The 18,355-nt window shown below is 47.8% G+C and overlaps 2 protein-coding genes across 3 annotated transcripts in view; one reads left to right on the forward strand and one right to left on the reverse strand.

Annotated features, from left to right (window-relative positions):
• Positions 1–18,355, reverse strand: part of KHK (ketohexokinase) — a 205,130-nt gene that overhangs the window by 23,725 nt on the left and 163,050 nt on the right. The window lies entirely within an intron of this gene.
• On the forward strand, positions 1,638–2,376 carry OST4 (oligosaccharyltransferase complex subunit 4, non-catalytic). 2 transcript variants are annotated; one of them, XM_083856076.1, is made up of 2 exons: positions 1,638–1,770; positions 2,138–2,376. In XM_083856076.1, exon 2 carries the CDS (start codon positions 2,139–2,141, stop codon positions 2,250–2,252), a length of 114 nt encoding a protein of 37 aa, XP_083712202.1. In that variant the 5' UTR covers positions 1,638–1,770; position 2,138; the 3' UTR covers positions 2,253–2,376. The 2 variants fall into 2 exon arrangements, with proteins under 2 accessions (XP_083712202.1, XP_083712203.1); XM_083856077.1 differs by having other exon boundaries at positions 1,647–1,697.

Genomic DNA, 18,355 nt, shown 5'->3' on the forward strand with positions numbered 1-18,355 from the left:
CACACACCGGGGACACCGGGGATATTGGGACACTGGGAACAATGGGGGATACTGGGGACACTGGAGGGACACCGGGGATACTGGGGGCAATGGGGATACTGGGGAAACGGGGGACACACGAGGGACACTGGGGACATGGGGGACACTGGACACACTGGGGGGACAATGAGGGGACACCAGGGACAATGGGGATATTGGGACACTGGGGACACAGGGGACACTGTGGGACATTGGGGACACTGGGGAACACTGGGGACAATGGGGATACTGGGGGGACACTGGGGACAATGGGGACACCCCTGGGGACAGTGGGGACACTGGAGATACTGGGGACACTGGGGGGATACTGGGGGGACACGGGGGACACAGGGGACACTGGGGACACTGAGGGGACACTGTGGGGACACCGGGACTGTCACACCTCGGCCACCCCCGGCCCGCCGTGGCCCGGAGCCCGCGGTGATGTCACGGCTTTCCCCGGGCCGCGCGGTGACGTCACGGCCCCGCGGTGACGTCACGTCTTGGCCGCGGCCCCGCGGTGACGTCACGGCGCGGGAACCCCCCGCCCCCGGGGCGCCGCCAGCGGGGGTTAAACACAAACAGCTGGCGGCAGCTGGATGGGGAGAGCGGGGGCGGGGGAAGGGGAGGGGATGCGGGGGAGGAACACACCGGGGGGCTCAGGGGGCCGGGGCTGGGCCTGGCCGGGCCAGGGGGGATGGTGTCACCTCCTCTGGGCTCCCACAGCTCTGGGGGGCCCTGGGGGGCTCTGGGGGGCCCTGGGGGGCTGCGGGGGGCCATGGGGGGCTCTGGGGGGCTGTGCCGTGTCCCCGAGGACTCCAGACCCTGCTGGGGCTCTGTGGAGGGCAGTGGGGACCCCAGTCCGCCCCAGCGCTGCCGGGGGGGCACAGGACCCTGGGGGGGCTCGCTGCTGGAACCCCTCGACTGGAGACCCCAATACACCCCAATACACCCTGATACACCCCAGTGCCCCGGCACATCCCAGTACACCCCAGTACAGAGCCCAGTGCGCCCCAGTACAGAGCCCAGTACAGAGCCCAGTGTGCCCCAGTACAGAGCCCAGTGCGCCCCAGTACACCCCAGTACAGAGCCCAGTGTGCCCAGTACAGAGCCCAGTGTGCCCCAGTGCAGAGCCCAGTGCGCCCCAGTACACCCCAGTACAGAGCCCAGTGTGCCCAGTACAGAGCCCAGTGTGCCCCAGTACAGAGCCCGGTGCGCCCCAGTACAGAGCCCAGTGTGCCCCAGTGCAGAGCCCAGTGCGCCCCAGTACACCCCAGTACAGAGCCCAGTGTGCCCAGTACAGAGCCCAGTGTGCCCCAGTACAGAGCCCGGTGTTCCCAGCACGCCCCAGTAAATCCCAGCGCCGCTAAAGCCTCGCGGCCCCGGCCGCTGTCATCGGCTCTAATGAGCCGTCATTGGTCTCATTAGCGCTAATTAACGGCGGCCGCCCGGCCCCGCCCCGCCCTCGCGCCGCGCCTTGTTTGGAGACGGAGCCGCTAGGGGGCGTTCCCGGGGGCGGGGCCACCCCGCATAGCCCCGCCCAGCGTGTGACGTCACCACAGCCCAGAGCCCGCCGCTGGGTGCCGTGACGTCACCGCCGGGGCCAGCCGCCTCCCGGCGTGCCCCGCGGCCGGAAGTGGCGGGAGAAGGGAGACGTGTCGGAGCGGCGGGCCCGGAGCGTGAGCGCGGGGCCAAGGGAGGCCCAGGCGGGATCGGGAACCGGGGCACAGGGGCCCCAGGCAGCAGCGCAGGGTACCCAGGGGACCCAGGCAGGAGCGGGAGGGCAGGGAACAGGGAGGCCCAGGCGGGAGCGGGAACCGGGGCACGGGAGGCCCAGGGGGAAGGGAGAACCGGGGCACCGGGAGGCCCAGGCGGGATCAGGAGCGCAGGGTACCCGGAGGCCCAGGCAGGAGCAGGAACCAGGGCACAGGGGGCCCAGGGGGAAGGGAGAACCGGGGCACCGGGGGATCCACGCAGGAGTGGGAACCAGGGCACCGGGAGGCCCAGGCGGGATTGGGAATCAAGACGTTCCGCTGGGCTGGAGGGCCCCGCTTGGCCCCGCTGGTCCCCCCGCCGGTCACCAACGTGTGTCTCCCCGTCCCCGTCCCCGTCCCCGCAGGATGATCACGGACGTGCAGCTCGCCATCTTCGCCAACATGCTGGGCGTCTCGCTCTTCCTCCTGGTCGTGCTCTACCACTACGTGGCCGTCAACAACCCCAAGAAGCAGGAGTGACCGGGAGCCCCGGTGACACCCCGCCCGCCATGCCCGAGCCCTTCCGCCCCTCGGCAGGGCCCCCAGAGCCGCCCCCAGGCCCAGCTTCTCCCAAAGCAGCTTTAACACAAACACGATGATATATACGACAAAACCGTGTGTGGAGTGATAAAAGTCCCGGTGGGGCCGGGGCGGGGCCGGGGCTCAGCGCAGGAGGAGGGGAGGCGTGGGCAGGAGCTGGGCAAGGGGGGATCGGAGCTGGGGGGCCGTGCTGGGGGCCAGGGGCACGGGGAGGGGCAGGGGGACCGCGGTGTCCTGGCCCAGGTGCTGCCGGCACGGGGCGGAGCAGCCCCGGGGTGCCCCCGCCTGCCCCACGGCCCCCCGGGACACCGGGGCTGTGGAGGGGGGTCCGGCCTTCTGCCCCAGCACGGGGAGGGTCCCTCGGTGCTCAGCGCCCTCAGGGGGGGCACGGGGCCCTCTGGGCAGAGCCCTGTGGGACAGAGACTGGTGTCAGTGGGGTGTGTGGTCACCCAGCTCTCCCTGCCCTCCAGGGGCTTTGCTCTGGGCTCCCACTGCCCCACTGCCAGCAAGGGCTCTCTCTGAGGTGAGCCCACCCTGCAGCACCTACCCCGGCCTTTCTGGGGCTCTCCGGGCATTCAGCTTCATTGGGAGCACCTGTGGGAGAAGGGGGGAAGAGGATCAGTGCCAGCTCTTTGTCCCTGGGCTTTCCCCAGTTTTGTGGGACAGAAATATCCAGCAGAGCCCCACAGCTGGGGAGGCTCCCCACCCCTGAGGGGCTCCCAGCCTTTGGGGCAGCCCCCCAAGCATGTCCCACCCCAGCAGAGCTGTGGGGCAGCCCCTTCCCCTGGGCACAGGCCCTGCTGGTGCCTGTGGTACCTGCAGAGGTTCCTGGAACCCTCCCAGGCCTGGCGGGGTGTCCTGCGGTCCGGGGTTGGTGCTCAGCGCTGCCCGGGGGCCCCTGGGCACAGTCCCTGTGTGACAGAACAGACACAGCTCACTCTGTGCTGCCAGGGGGCCCCTGGGCACAGTCCCTGTGTGACAGAACAGACACAGCTCACTCTGTGCTGCCCGGGGGCCCCTGGGCACAGTCCCTGTGTGACAGAACAGACACAGCTCACTCTGTGCTGCCCGGGGGGCTCAGGGCACAGTCCCTGTGTGACAGAACAGACACAGCTCACTCTGTGCTGCCCGGGGGGCTCAGGGCACAGTCCCTGTGTGACAGAACAGACACAGCTCACTCTCTGCTGCCCGGGGGGCTCAGGGCACAGTCCCTGTGTGACAGAACAGACACAGCTCACTCTGTGCTGCCCGGGGGCCCCTGGGCACAGTCCCTGTGTGACAGAACAGACACAGCTCACTCTGTGCTGCCCGGGGGGCTCAGGGCACAGTCCCTGTGTGACAGAACAGACACAGCTCAGCCTGTGCTGCCCAGGGGGGCTCAGGGCCCTGGGGGAGGCACCAGCTGCCCGTCCTGGGCTCAGAGCCATCACCAGTGACAGGTGTAGTAATTACTGTGGATGGCAGGGACAAGGAACTCTGCAGAGCTGAGATGTTCTAGAGACACGGGGGTTTATTATTCCAAGGGTGGTGGGTAAAGAGGGCTTTGCCTTCAGCCACCAGCCTGGGCTGGAGCAAAGCCCTAAAGAGAGAATGGGGAGAGAGAGAGAGAGAGAAGAGAGAGTAGGGGGAGAAAGGGGACAGGCAAGAGAAGCAGGCAAAGAGAGGGAGAGAGTGCAAGCAAGGTAAGAGAGTAAGAGGGCTGAGGGGCAGAACAAGAGAGTGAAGAGAGGAGCGAAGAGGGGGATCACCTTGTTCCAATCCATTCTATCTCTTTTTCTGTTGAATATTCTAATTTACAGTGACCAACCCGTGCAAGATACAAAACCTACAAACTTTGCATGCAGCCTATAAGAACTACTACATTACCATGTCATTTTATATTCTAAACTCTAAAAGCTACATTTCTTATCTGTTTTTTTTTTTCCCTGATGCCTTTGGCAGGGTGGAAAGGCAACACTCCTGTCTTTTGTTTTCCTGTCTTTCAACCCATCTTCAGCTAATCACCGTTTTCCTGCCTGCCATGCCTATATCTCAAAACTGGCTTTCATTTCTATTTCACTCACAGGTTTTACATTTGCAGTATTTTTTACCATACAATCATATCCATAAGTCCTTCCTGATGCATCTTTCCCAACAACAGTGGCACAGTATCCTGCAGTGGCCACACACCCTGCCAGCTTTGTCACCGAGGGGTGGCCCTGGGAGGGCACGGGGCTCAATCCCAGCTTGTGCTGCCCCTGCAGGGGCTCTGCCCATCACTGGCCTCAGCTCCTGCCACGTTCCTGCCTTGGTTCCCCCTGACCCTGGTGTGACCACGCTGGAGTGAGGAGCTGGGGGCACAGCCAGGCCCTCTGAACCTCTGAATCACGGGCCATGGGACACCTGCTCAGCCAGGGGAGCTGGGGGGGAAAAGGAAGGTCTTTGGGGGCCTGGCTGCAGTGGGTAGCACTGAAGGAACACACCTGAGTTGCCTCAGTTTTGCTCCCAGTGTTTGCCCCACATGGTTCAAGTCTTTATCCCAACCCAGATTTCTCCCCATCCCACTGGAGGAGTGAGGTGTGGGGGGCACAGTGCCCAGTGGGGTGAAGCCAGGGCCAGACCCCACAGCAGATGGGGCCCTGCAGGAGGAGACTCTGCTGGGCACCGTGGGCCCTTCTGCTGCTGCAGGTACTGGCAGGTGGCACCTGCCTTCACCTGGACTAAACCAGCACAACCTGGGGGTCAGCACAGCCTGGGGACCAGCCTCAGCCACCAAAGGCCAGCAGCAGCTGAGGGTGTCCCTGGGGGTCTGGCAGAGACCCCCCTGTACTAATGCCCCCCCACACCTGAGCAGGTGCTTTTACAGGAGGGAAAAAGTTTTGGTTTAGCTTTGAACATATAAGGAAATTAAACTAGACTTTCCCACAGTCCTCTCACTGTAATTGGCTCAGAGCCAGCTCAGGGCAGGGGTGGATCTTTGGGATGTTTCTCAAGCCCTGGAGCTGTTTCTATTGGCACTTTGGCAATAGAACCCTCCTGGGTCATCCAGGCCCTGAGGACGAGCACAGAGGAGCTCTGGGCTTTTTGGGCTGTTGTAACAAAGTGTCACCTGGCCTTGGCTTTTCCTTTGATTTCTGTCTTCTTGTTTGCTATTTAGCTTTTATCAAAACTTATTTTTTTACAAAACCCCCTTAAAGAGCTGTCTCGCTGTTACTAAACTATTCAGAGAAGAGCTGGGCACCCTCAGAGATTTGATAAATCTTCATGTAGCTCATTCCATTCTGGCCACGTGCAAGATTTTATCAAATGGCATCGGGAACAGAGACCTTTATATTAAGTGGAGCTGTTCAGTTTTTTTCTAGACATGCTCTCAGTCTACACAGGCCAGATTTATCCCTTGGTTTTATTTTTTTTATTTTTTTTTTTATTTTTTTTAATGTGGTCCCAAGCAGGTTTTTATGTTGTTAAAAAAACCCCCTGGGTTTGTGGGGCTGAGAGCCAAAGAGGGAGTTCCCAGTCTGAGAGAGAGGGAGTGTTTGCCAAGCTGGATCCCAGAACACAAAGTGAAGTCTAAGAGACTCTTTTCCTCTATGAAGAGACGACCCTGAGTTTGGCAGAGCCAAAACCCCAGGCAGAAATCACAGATTATCTGAGGAAACCAGAGACAAACCAACGGGCTGGGAAAAGCCTCCAAAAAAGTTGCTCAGGTGAGTGAAAGAAGTCCCCAGTTTTGGAGTAGTCAGCGAGACTTTTATTTTAATTATTCATTGTTTAATTAATTATTTTAATTATTTAACTATTTTAATTATTTAATTATTTATTTAACAATTTAAGACTTTAATTTGAGAAGAAACAGCTCAAAAGACTCGTTAAAATGAGTCTATGAAAAGCCCAAGGACACTACCTTAGCAGAAGAAAGAGTGGGGTGAAAGGTAAGAATCTGGAGAGAAAAAAAAAGAGATTTAATTGAAACTTAGTAATATCAGAGAGTGAAACAGCTCCCTGGACCAGCTGTAACATATCTACAAAAGTAGCAGAAAACAAACAGACAAACAAACTGAGCAAAGCAAATTAAAAACAAACAACAACAACAACAAAAACCAGGAGCTCCAACCAAGTAGAAGGAAAAGAAAACAAAGCATACTTTAATCCTCTGATCGTGAAAAAGTCTATTCCTCACACTGACCCTAAAAGGGAGAGCGAGATGAATCTGGACGGTTCAAAAACTGCTTTTTTCCTCCTCCCACCACCTTTCCCTCCGCGCAGAAAGGGAACAACGCTGGCCATGCTTGGAGTGAGTTTTGTCTCCTGTATCCCTTCTGCTCCTACTGTTCCCCTTCTACCAATAATCCTAAAAAAAAAAAAGCGAATTCGAAAAATGCCGCACAGAAATTAAAAAAAAAAAAAAAAAAAAAAAAAAAAAAAAATTTCCTTTGTATTTCCTTTGTGAGCATCCAGAGCCATCTTGCTGCGGGCTGAGAAGCTGCCAAGCCGCTTTTCGTGGGCAGATAAACCATCTCACCCAGCACCGCCAGCCTGACAAATCCTCTTCTGGAGGCGGGGGACACATCCCTTCTGTGGGCTGAGCCAGTGCCAAACACCGCCCTAATTATGGCTCTAATTACCGCCCTAATTATTGCCCTGAGCGCTGGAAACACAGGGTGAGCACCCTGAGCACAGCAAAGCACAGAGTTAGCATCCTGAGCACAGGGAAGCACAAGAAAGCACAGGGTGACCACTCTGAGGACAGGAGAGCACAGGGTGAGCTCCCTGAGCACAGGAAAGCACAGGGAAACACAAGAAAGCACAGGGTGACCACCCTGAGCACAGAAAAGCAGAAGAAAGCACAGGGTGAGCACGCTGGGCACAGCAAAGCACAGGAGAACACAGGGTGACCACTCTGAGCACAGAAAAGCACAAGGAAGCACACGGTGACCACTCTAAGCACTCTGAGCCCAATAAAGCACAGGGTGACCACCCCGAGCACGGGAAAGCACAGGAAAGAACAGGGTGAGCACCCTGAGCACAGGGAAGCACAGGAAAACACAGGAGAACACAGGGTTAGCATCCTGAGCACAGGAAAGCAGAAGAAAGCACAGGGAAGCACAGGGTGAGCACCCTGAGCACAGAAAAGCACAAGGTTAGCATCCCGAGCACAGGAAAGCACAAGAAAGCACAGGGTGAGCACTCTGAACACAGGAAAGCACAGGGTGAGCACGCTGGGCACAGGGAAACACAAGAAAGCAGAGTGGCCACCCTGAGCACAGGAAAGCACAGGGTGAGCACCCTGAGCACAGGAAAGCACAAGAAAGCACAGGGTGAGCACCCTGAGCACAGGAGAGCACAGGGTGACCACTCTGAGCACAGGAAAGCACAAGAAAGCACAGAGTGAACACCCTGAGCACAGGAGAGCACAGGGTGACCACTGAGCACAGAGAAGCACAGGGTGAGCTCCCTGAGCACAGGAAAGCACAGGGGAACACAGGAAAGCACAGGGTGACCACTCTGAGCACAGGAAAGCACAAGAAAGCACAGGGTGATCACCCTGAGCACAAGAAAGCACAGGATGAGCATCCTGAGCACAGCAAAGTACAGGGTGACCATTCTGAGCACATGAAAGCACAAGGTGAGCACCCTGAGCACAGGGAAGCACAGGGAAGCACAGGATGACCACTCTGAGCCCAGGAAAGCACAGGGTGACCACTCAGAGCACAAGAAAGCACAGAGTGACCACCCTGAGCACAGCAAGGCACGCCCCCGGCTCGGATGACCGTGGGAACAAGGAGTGGCAGCTCGGAGGCTGCTCCCCCTCCCCAGAGAGGGCGGCTCGTTTAGACACAGCCGGTTCTGTGCTGTGCAGGGGAAAGGCTGGGAATGCACAGCACTGACACACCGAGGCCAGAGCATGGCATGGACACCAGGACTATGGTGTGCACCCCAGGACCACAATGTGCACCCCAGGACCACAATGTGCACCCCAGGGACCACATTGTGCACCCCAGTGTATAAATTCCCTCTCCTGCCCTCCTCCTGAGGGCTTTGGCCAGCTCAGTTATTAGGAGGATTTGGAGAGAATTATACCAAGGACGAGGTGAGATATCTCAGAAGAGGCTCTTTGTCCCAGGACATTTGTCCCAGGTGTTTATTCTTCGAGTTTCCAGGGGGGAAAGAGAGAGAACAAAGGAAGGGGAGACAATTTACAGCCTCCAGCTCAGAGCAGAGACAGCTGGACCACAGGCAGTGGGGTCAGAGAAGGAAGGAAGGGTCACTCTGAGTGGTCAGGGAGTCCAGGGGGTCAGGAGGGAGAGACCATTTCCCCAGAGAATTACAACACCCCAGGACTATGGTGGGCACCCCAAAACCACATTGTGCTCCCCAGGACCACAGTGGGCACCCCAGGTGACCAATGAGAAGTGGAATCATCAGGAACAAACAAAATTCTGATTTTACCCGTGCAAAAACAAGCTGAAGTTCTGGGATGAAACCCTGGATGTGGACACAGGATGTGAATTTAATTACCACAGGCAGTCTGATAACCGAGACACCCTGGGCAAGAGCAAGGAGAGCTTTGAAGATTACGTGAAGATTAGATCAAGAGTGGCTCAACTTATTCAGGCAGAAGTAAAACAAAGCCCAAAGAGGGTGAGAGCTGAGAGAGAAGGGAGAGAGAGGAAGGTGGCAGGGTTCAGAGAGCAAGAGAGAGTGAGAGTAGGGGGGAGAAAGAGCCAAGAGAGCGAGGTCCTGGTTCCAATCCATTCTATCTCCTTTTGTGATGAATATTCTAATTTACACTGACCAACCAGCACAAGACACAAAATCCTATAGAATCTCCACACAGCCTATAAGAACTACTACATTACCATGTGTTATATTTTAAACTCTAAAAACTCCTCTTTAGACTTTTCTGTTTTGCTGCATTGACCTTTGGATCCCTCAGGCAGCAGAAGGGGATTGTTCAATCCAAAGGGATTCTCCTCCAGCTGCCCAGGCTGTTGTCTTCAGGTTATAGAGTGACTAAGGCTCGGGATCCTACAACTCAAAGTGAGCTTCCATTTCTATTTCAATTACAGGTTTGATATTTTCAGAATCTTTTGCCCAGCAATCGTATTTATAAGGTTTCCCTGATTCATCTTCCCCAAACATCCAGCCCTGAGCTGAGGCTGCCCCTGCAGGGAAACAACAACAACATCTTCACTCATCTCTCCTTCCCCCAAACCTGCGGTGCAGAAAGGAGAGGGATGGAGTTTAAAGAGCCAAACCAGTTTGGCAAATTTGTGGGGTGAAAGAAAATCAGCTTCGTTTGCAAGAGAATGGAAAGAGCTACAAGGAGGAAAAAAAAAAATAACTGGCAAAAGATTAAAAAAAAAAAAAATTAGAAATGTAACTCCCAGCTAAACATCATCTCAGCAACACGAGATTTACAGGAGCCAAGAAAAGGGCTCTACGTTAAAATCATCACGAGAAATTCACCGAAGAAGGAACTCAAAATACCTTAGAACCTAACCTTTTCTTTTATTTACAGCTTATTTATTTTAATTTATTTATTTTAATTTATTAATTTTATTAATTTTATTTTAATTTCTTATATTTCTTTATATTTAATTTCTTTATTTTATATTTCTTTTATTTTATAGCTTATTTACACTTTATAAATTAATATTTCATTAAAATTTCAAGAGAAAACAATCTAGTGATTTTAATTTTTTTTTTTGTCAAATATAACTTAACCAAAACCCTATATCACAAGCTAATTATAAAAACTAATTCCTAAATAATTTTTCCTTTACAGGGAAAGATTTTGCAAAAAATATTTTGCTTGCCCATATATTTATTTAAAATAGTCAATTCAAGATTCAAAAGGTTTTTTACAAATTACCTTTATAAATATTTGAAAAAATTCTCTAATTATTAAATTCATCTTTGAAATTAATTTTAAAGCCTTTTAAAATTCATACACTCCTAAAAACAATTTGTTTTTATAAGTAGCTAAAAAAAAAAAATCTAAAAGCCTCATAGCCATAGAGCAAAATCCAGACACCAAAAAGAAAAATCAGGTTTTAAGGAAGTCTAAAAGCCAAATCTCAAAATCAAAAGAGCAGCTGTCTACGTGTTTCTTAAAGTTCATATTTCCTATTAATAAATTCTTTATATGTTACAGGTTTGATAAAAAAAAGGCAAAGACCTTCCTCTACTCAAGAAAAAGTTCTAATCAATTATAAAATTTACTTTAAAATATTAATCTTTTTCCTTTTTCTCACCAGCATCTGTATTATGTCACATGTATTAGACCCAACACTAAATTCCCAGGTTTTACAGCAAAGATACATCAGCACCTGTAAAAAGTGTCTCCCGTATCTCAAAATGAAGCAAAAGCAATCACATCCAAATTATCAAAAGCCAACCAGGCTAAAAGTAGTAATAAAAGTTAAAGCCTCAACATGGAAAGCAAATAGATATTGTGAAATATCAATCATTTAAACAATTCAAACAAATTAATTTGTTTAACTGCACGTTGTTTAAACTAAGTTCTGCCTCAGCATTGTTATATGTGTGTATTATAAAATTGGCTTTTCGCAAGATGTATGCTATATGATTAATAACATAGTAAAGATATAAAGGTATAAGTTTATTTCTGCTATTGGTAAGACTAGATATAAAGGGAGTAGTTGATGTAGCAGCTGCTTAAACTGTCTGTTTGGTTGGGATAACATCCAGTGAACATGTAAAGAAGACTCTGCTACTGATAACACCAACTATCAGCATCTACCACCCGCAGAAGGCACGGACCAAGGCCCAAGCTGGACGCGATAGAAAGGACACGGCCACGAAACACGCATGCTCTAAAAAGGCGGACCCAAGGAGGAACCATGCAGGGCAGTTCCTGGAATATGGAGACTAGTTTATGGAATTTCATATATCGATATAACGAAAAGGGTATTTAACGAGTGTCTCTGAGAAAGCAAGGTGTGGACTTGGCTGAGTGCCAAGTCACCCGGCCGGCCGTTTTTGGTTTTTTCTTATCTCCTAATTGTCTTAATTATTTTATTAAACATATTCCTTAAAATTTACTAAAAAGTGAACCTCGTTTTTCACAATTTGGGGGCTCGTCCGGGATATACCTCGACCCTGAAACCCCATGAAAAGCAGAGCGAGGGAGGCGCCCCGCCTGGTTTTTGGCGGCCCAAAACTTTGTTTTTCCTGGTGAGAATTGGGGATTGCAGGTAAACATCCAAAGAGACAAGCAAGGAGAAAGAAAAAAGCAAGTAAGGAAAAGGGAAAAGGCTCCCTAAAACTGCAGTATTTTTTGCTCCGTAAAAACCTCGTGCACGAAGAACCTGAGGAAGAAAATGGTTGTGAGTAATTCTCAGGGGAGCGGGTTAAAAGGGGGGTCTGTGTGCTGTGTGAATGGGACACTGGCTGGATACCCCAGACTGGTGAAGTGAGTGTGGTGTGGCTTCTCATGCTGTTCGTTATCTCACTAGGGAAACGGCCAGCACAGAGGTGAAGCAAAAGATAAAAAGTGTGAATGTGACCCCGGGTGATTGGGACGGGATCCCAGAGGAAAGAGGGGTTGTAAAAAACCCCGGGTGGCTGGGACGGTCCCAGGGAGGGGTTGGACCCTCAGGAAGGGAGCCGATAGTTTTCCTATACAACCCACTGGGAAAACGGGATACTGGGGGGGGGAAACGTTTGAACCCCCTGGTCTGGGACGGGGTCCCAGGAAAAGGGGCTGGAGCCCTTAAAGGAAGAGAGCAAAGGACACCTAGACTTGCTGTTGAATTAAAAGGGTTACGTAAGACCCAAGAGCATTTAGGGTTTGGCCAAATATAGGTATTTTGGGGTTTTTGCCAGATTGAGGATAGAAACACAAAAAAGCCTTGCAGGTGTAAGGTCCAAGACACCTGGGCTTTGGAAAAGGCTGCCAGGTTGGGGAATACTAAAGGCTTGAAAAGTGTGATAATCTAAGAACATCTGGGGGTTAGTCAAATACCTATGATTAAAAACTAACAATTTTTTTTTTAAAAAAAGGGTACCAATCTTTTTGTGTTGTCTTTGTGTAAGTGGAAGTAAGTGCAGCTGAAGAGGTGTGCTTGTTGTGGAGTTTATTTGTGTTAAAGAAGTGAATTGTTGAAACGGTTAAAATGTCTGAATGGAAAAGGGGGAACTGCAAGGGAATTAATGAAGAATTCAAGTTCAAGAGGGCTGTCTAAAAAGAGAATTGGTGCAGTTTTGCAGATTAATGGGGAAATTCATTTTGAAGAGTTTTTATTGTTGTTGTTATTGTTGTTCTTGAGTGAATGTATGTGTAATATAGACTGCTGAAGTAAAATAGGAGTTTTTGTTTTGAAAGATGGTCTATGCAGCACATGGTGCTGTGCTGCTGAGCTGATGAGTTTTCTGTGCCTCGGGGGAAAAAAGGAGGGGGTGATGTTCAGGCTGTTGGATGGCAGAGAGGAGACCAGGCAGTGACTGGATGGAATCCTGAAGGTGGGACAGAAGCTTGGAGAGTCCTATGTTAGAGGTCTTGAAAGGTTTTTTTGAGAATTTTGGAAATTCTTAGAGGTCTTAGAAGTTGTTTTTGTTTGGTTTGGTTTTTTGGTTTTTTGGGAGTGCATTGAAATTGCCTAAAGAGATAGCTATAAGACATCAAATGCTGGGGGGGTGACCTCAGAAATAGGAAGAAATAGTTTTAATGAAACAGGAGATTGGAGTCAAAAGAGTTGTGAGAGTTCTGGTGTTTGATAAGAAGGAATTAGAAGAAGAAGGAATTATGGATGAAATTAGATCTTTTGTTATTGGGAATTTTTTTAAACAAAATTAATGCTCAAATGCCATGAGTGAAATGTATGTTGGGAGTCCAGATGCAACCCAGATTGGAACCTGAAAGTAACACCCTATGAGATAATGTTTAAATTATGAAATAAAGAGAAATTAATGTTAAGAGGGTATAGCTTTACAATTGCAAAAATGGGAGAGGAAGTTCTTTAACCCCACAGTGGGAAGATGCTTTTTCAGGTATTGCAGGCAACTGAAGCTGTGGTATGGCTGAAAAACTAAAGCTGCAAGTTTTAAATCAACGTAAGCAAAATCAAGAGACCGGTGTGAGAACCCAAGAATGAACTGTAGCATCTAAACCAGGTGATACAAAGTTGAATTTTAAACAGAGTTGAGTGGTCATGAACTGGAAAAGACTCAAGTAAATTTGGAAGTTATGGACAAAGGACTTTCTCTGTTTTACTTCTCTGCATAACACCTAAAAATCAGTCCGGTCTGTCAAATGCTACCTCTGTTTCTTCACAGCTACAAAGGAAATGGACTTTCAAGTAATTCTAGTGTGGGGAGTTGAAATTGAAATATGTAATATTGTTTTTTTTTTGAAAGTGTTTATGTCACTCCACTGTATAATATTGCAGGTACATGAAAATCACAAGAAGAAGACGGGCTCCATATCCCTAACATTTTGGCTAATTTATTTTAGGTTTTATATCTTACAGAACAAACAATATGTTTTTGCCTCCTTTATTTTTCTTATTTTTGTGTGTGTTTAAGGTACTTCTTTCATACTAACTTAAAGACATTTTATTACTTATTAATCTGTTTTGTTTAAAGAAGGAGGGCAGAGAAGAGCGCCTATGTGAAATACCAAGAGGATATGTTAGTGCTCACAAAATATAGGGTGAACTACTACCCGGCAGAGTGGGAACTAAGGAAAGAGTTTTCAACTAAACTGGTACTGTGTCAAAGTTAATACAGGAGCTGTGATTCCTTTGTGTACACACACAACATTTGTAACCAATACAGGACATTCTTCAGTTACGCTGGCAGCGTTGTCCCCACAAAAAGGTACAGATAATTACTGATAGAAATCTAGTTCTGTCAGGTTTATTCTCAAGAGCAAATTTTTCTTCTACTATTTAGAAGTCATGAGAAGGAATATAAAGATTTGCTCTTCAAGTGGGTGGATCAAAAATAATTTAAGGTACTAATTATATAACTTTATAAGGTGGAAAAACTTTGTCATTCGCCTCTTAGACAGAGGTTGAGATGTAGATATTGGTTGAGAAGTTTTTTTGTTGTTGTTTGTTTGTTTTTTTCTTTTTCTATGGGCAGTTCTTTGTGTGTCTTTGTTAAGAAACTTTTGAAGGTGTTTTGGTTTTCTTTTTTTATATAAGAAGATGTCAGATTTTCTTGTGGAATATAAGGAGAGATAGTATGAATGACAAGATACTTGCTGCTTGGAAATATTATTGTGGTATATGCAAAATTTTTCTAGTAGTTTCATTTATTTCCCTGCTTGATAAGTTACTATGAATTTTGCAGAAACTGTTTTGGAAAGTTTTTTTCTTAGTTTTCCAGCTGGCTGCAGATAAGACCTAGCTCACAAAACTGGTGGTGTTGATTGTCAAAGGGGGTTCTTATTGAAGTTTCTAAGGAGCATCTAATCTTTCAAATCAATGCATGTCAAATTGAGTGAGTGTGTTTGCCTTAGATAGAAATAAATCTTATAGTGTATGTATCTTTCTGAGTTCTCCTAAATAGTGAAGGAAAATCTTCTAGAATAGCAAGAATTCCTTGTCTTCCTGCCCTAAGAATAGGCTGAGCAGAGGATTGGCCCAACAGAAACCTTCAATATGATAAAACTCTAACATCAGAAGGGGTAAAAGAAGTTTCTGTTGTTTTTTTGTTGGTTTTTTTTCTCTTCTTTTCACTCTGTAGTTTAAGTTATTTTTTTTTGTTGAGTAAATTTTTTTCTCTCTTTAAATTTCTTTTTAACCTGTCCCTCAATCCTAGTTACAGTTAAAAGGTGGAAGCTTTCAAAAATTAAATGGTATCAGAAGTGACATGGAATAGTTGAACTAAAGATGCAGTTTTACTCGGAGTGCAGCTATGGCCAGCATAATTAATTGTCAGTTCTAAAAAGGCTTTGCAGCTGGCCTTTGGATTAAAAGACTTTACTGCCTTTTAGTGATGCATGTGTACATATATCCCAGTAAATGGGGATTACCAGTGCCTGTTGAGTGGGAAATACCTGAGGAACAGTGGAGAGAATTACGGTTAAAAAAAAAAAAAATGTCAAAGGCAATTTGTCTGAAAACTAACAAACAAACAACCAAAAAGAATTAACAAGGAAATAGAGGGCAAGACTGGGTTGGCCGCTGTACTTGCCACCAAGAAGATCATATACTCCTGCTGTGGGTAGCAACCCCATAGGCATGGAGGGTGGAGGTATAAGCCATACCAGACCTCTGTTATTCCTTTTTCTGTCACTTCACTCATTCTTTGTCTTTTGCCTTATAGGATATTGGCAAAATCATGCTACAGATACTACTGAAAGTTCTATATGAAAAGACACCGAGGTTCCTTTCTTATTACACATACCCGTATCGACAGTCACTGTTATAACCCATCCAAATGAGATAGTTGTATTCATAATTGGGAAAATATTAAATTGTGGAAAACTTAAGGACCAGTGGTGACTGGTTGGAAAGTAAGTGTCTATAAGAGGAAATAATGGAAGCTAGAAAACAAGGAATATGGCTCAAAGCCAAATGAATTATAAAAAAAGAAGAGGTGGGGTTTGTTATATGTGTGTATTATAAAATTGGCTTTTCGCAAGATGTATGCTATATGATTAATAACATAGTAAAGATATAAAGGTATAAGTTTATTTCTGCTATTGGTAAGACTAGATATAAAGGGAGTAGTTGATGTAGCAGCTGCTTAAACTGTCTGTTTGGTTGGGATAACATCCAGTGAACATGTAAAGAAGACTCTGCTACTGATAACACCAACTATCAGCATCTACCACCCGCAGAAGGCACGGACCAAGGCCCAAGCTGGACGCGATAGAAAGGACACGGCCACGAAACACGCATGCTCTAAAAAGGCGGACCCAAGGAGGGACCCTGCAGGGCAGTTCCTGGAATATGGAGACTAGTTTATGGAATTTCATATATCGATATAACGAAAAGGGTATTTAACGAGTGTCTCTGAGAAAGCAAGGTGTGGACTTGGCTGAGTGCCAAGTCACCCGGCCGGCCGTTTTTGGTTTTTTCTTATCTCCTAATTGTCTTAATTATTTTATTAAACATATTCCTTAAAATTTACTAAAAAGTGAACCTCGTTTTTCACAGCATATAAAGGAGAAAAGCCCAAAAACATAATTAAAATATTTCCTGAAAGCATTTCTCATTCCTAACCATACTGCTCTTAAAATTACACGTTTTTCAGCATATCAAACATCCAATTTACCACAGAATATAACAAATTCATTCAAAAACCAAGCTATTGTAGAAAAAGCACAGAAATAACTGGGAAAAAAAATAAAAAGAAAAAAATGGGGGAATATGTGCTACTGTAGAAAATAAATATAAAAATAAAATTTATAAAAAATTAGACTAAATTTTAATCTTAAAATATTAACGACTGAAATAACCAGCTAAAAAAGAAGAGAGAGTACCAAACTCAAAATCATGTAATTCATAATACAACACTTTAGCCATAGAATCAAATTATTAAGCAACAATAAGTTACTAACACAATCATAATTATTAACAAAGGTGAGGATTTTTTCAAAGTAATTTTTTTTTTTTTTTTTTTTTTTTTGTAATAAATTAGGGTGAAATGTACTAATGCACCTCCACACCTGAGCAGGTGTTTTTAAATAAGGGAAAAAAATTCGTTTTACCTTAGAACATGTAAGGAAATTAAATTAGACTTTCCCACAGTCCTCTCACTGTAATTTGCTGAGCCAGCTCAGGGCAGGGGTTGATCTTTGGGATGTTTCTCAAGCCCTGGAGCTGTTTCTATTGGCACTTTGGCAATAGAACCCTCCTGGGTCATCCAGGCCCTGAGGACGAGCACAGAGGAGCTCTGGGCTTTTTGGGCTGTTGTAGCAAAGTGTCACCTGGCCTTGGCTTTTCCCTTGATTTCTGTCTCCTTTTTTCATTTATCAAAACTCCTTGTTTTACAAAACACCCTTGGAGAGTTGTCTCGTTATTATTAAGCCATTCTGAGAAGTGCTGGACATCCCCAGAGATATTAATTGATAAATCTTCATGTGGCTCATTCTATCCTGGCCACGTGTAAGATTTTATCAGGCCAGCACCAACACAGGTCTGGGCTCCCCAGGGCACGGCTAGGCTGGAGTGGGACGTGGGGAACAAAGTGGAGGGTGGGACAAGCCCAGGGGAGCAGCATCTTCCCCCTGAGCCATCCCACAGCTGCAGGAGCACTCAGCTCCCTCCCTGCTGCCTGGGGAGGGCTGGTGAGGCATTGATTTAGAGGAATTAAAGACTGTAGTCAAAATAGATAGTGCTGAGATAATGGAGCCAGGACTTCACTTTTGTTAACAGAAGCCAGACTGAAGGAACTGATAAATCAGTGAAGGAACTGATAAATCAGGGAACCTGTCAAACCAGGCTTTTGCATCCTGAATAATCAATAGACCCCATGAACACAATACAATCATAAATCAAACAGTCCTGGAAAAAACAGGATTTAGCTGTCACTAACACTAAAGGTTAAAAAGTTAAGGGAGGAAGACCCATCTTACTTCATCATTTTGGGACCCCACCCCATAAAAAAGACCACTGACCCATTTCAAAGAACAAACTCCCCATGTTTGATGGCTTTTTGGGCTAATTACCATAGGGAGCGGGGAATGGGATGTACCAGAGTTATGAATGTGCATTTGTGTTTTGGGTGTTCAATACTCCTGGACATAAAAGACCCTGTGACCATCTGTGGATTGAGGTGTGTATTTGGGAACTGCACGCTGCCCGGCGTCGTAATAAACACACACTTTCTAACTTTAAACTGTTAGAGAGTCTTTGTCCGTCATAGTTGGATATTGATATTAGATCAATATCCATAGTTTTTTTAATAAATCACTGGAATGGCACAGCCAGAGGGAGGGAACCAGCACAGGGCCTGGAGGGCAAAGCCAGGGCTCAGAGCACCCCTGGGACTCTGTGCTGACACTGCTGGGCCCTGGCAGGGGGGGAGAAGGTGGAGGGAGAGCTGCCACTGCCAGCAGGTGGAGCAGGGAGGGCTGGAGGGGC

Source organism: Zosterops lateralis, assembly GCF_965231275.1.
Source record: "Zosterops lateralis genome assembly, chromosome: 3".
Lineage (NCBI taxonomy): Eukaryota > Metazoa > Chordata > Aves > Passeriformes > Zosteropidae > Zosterops > Zosterops lateralis.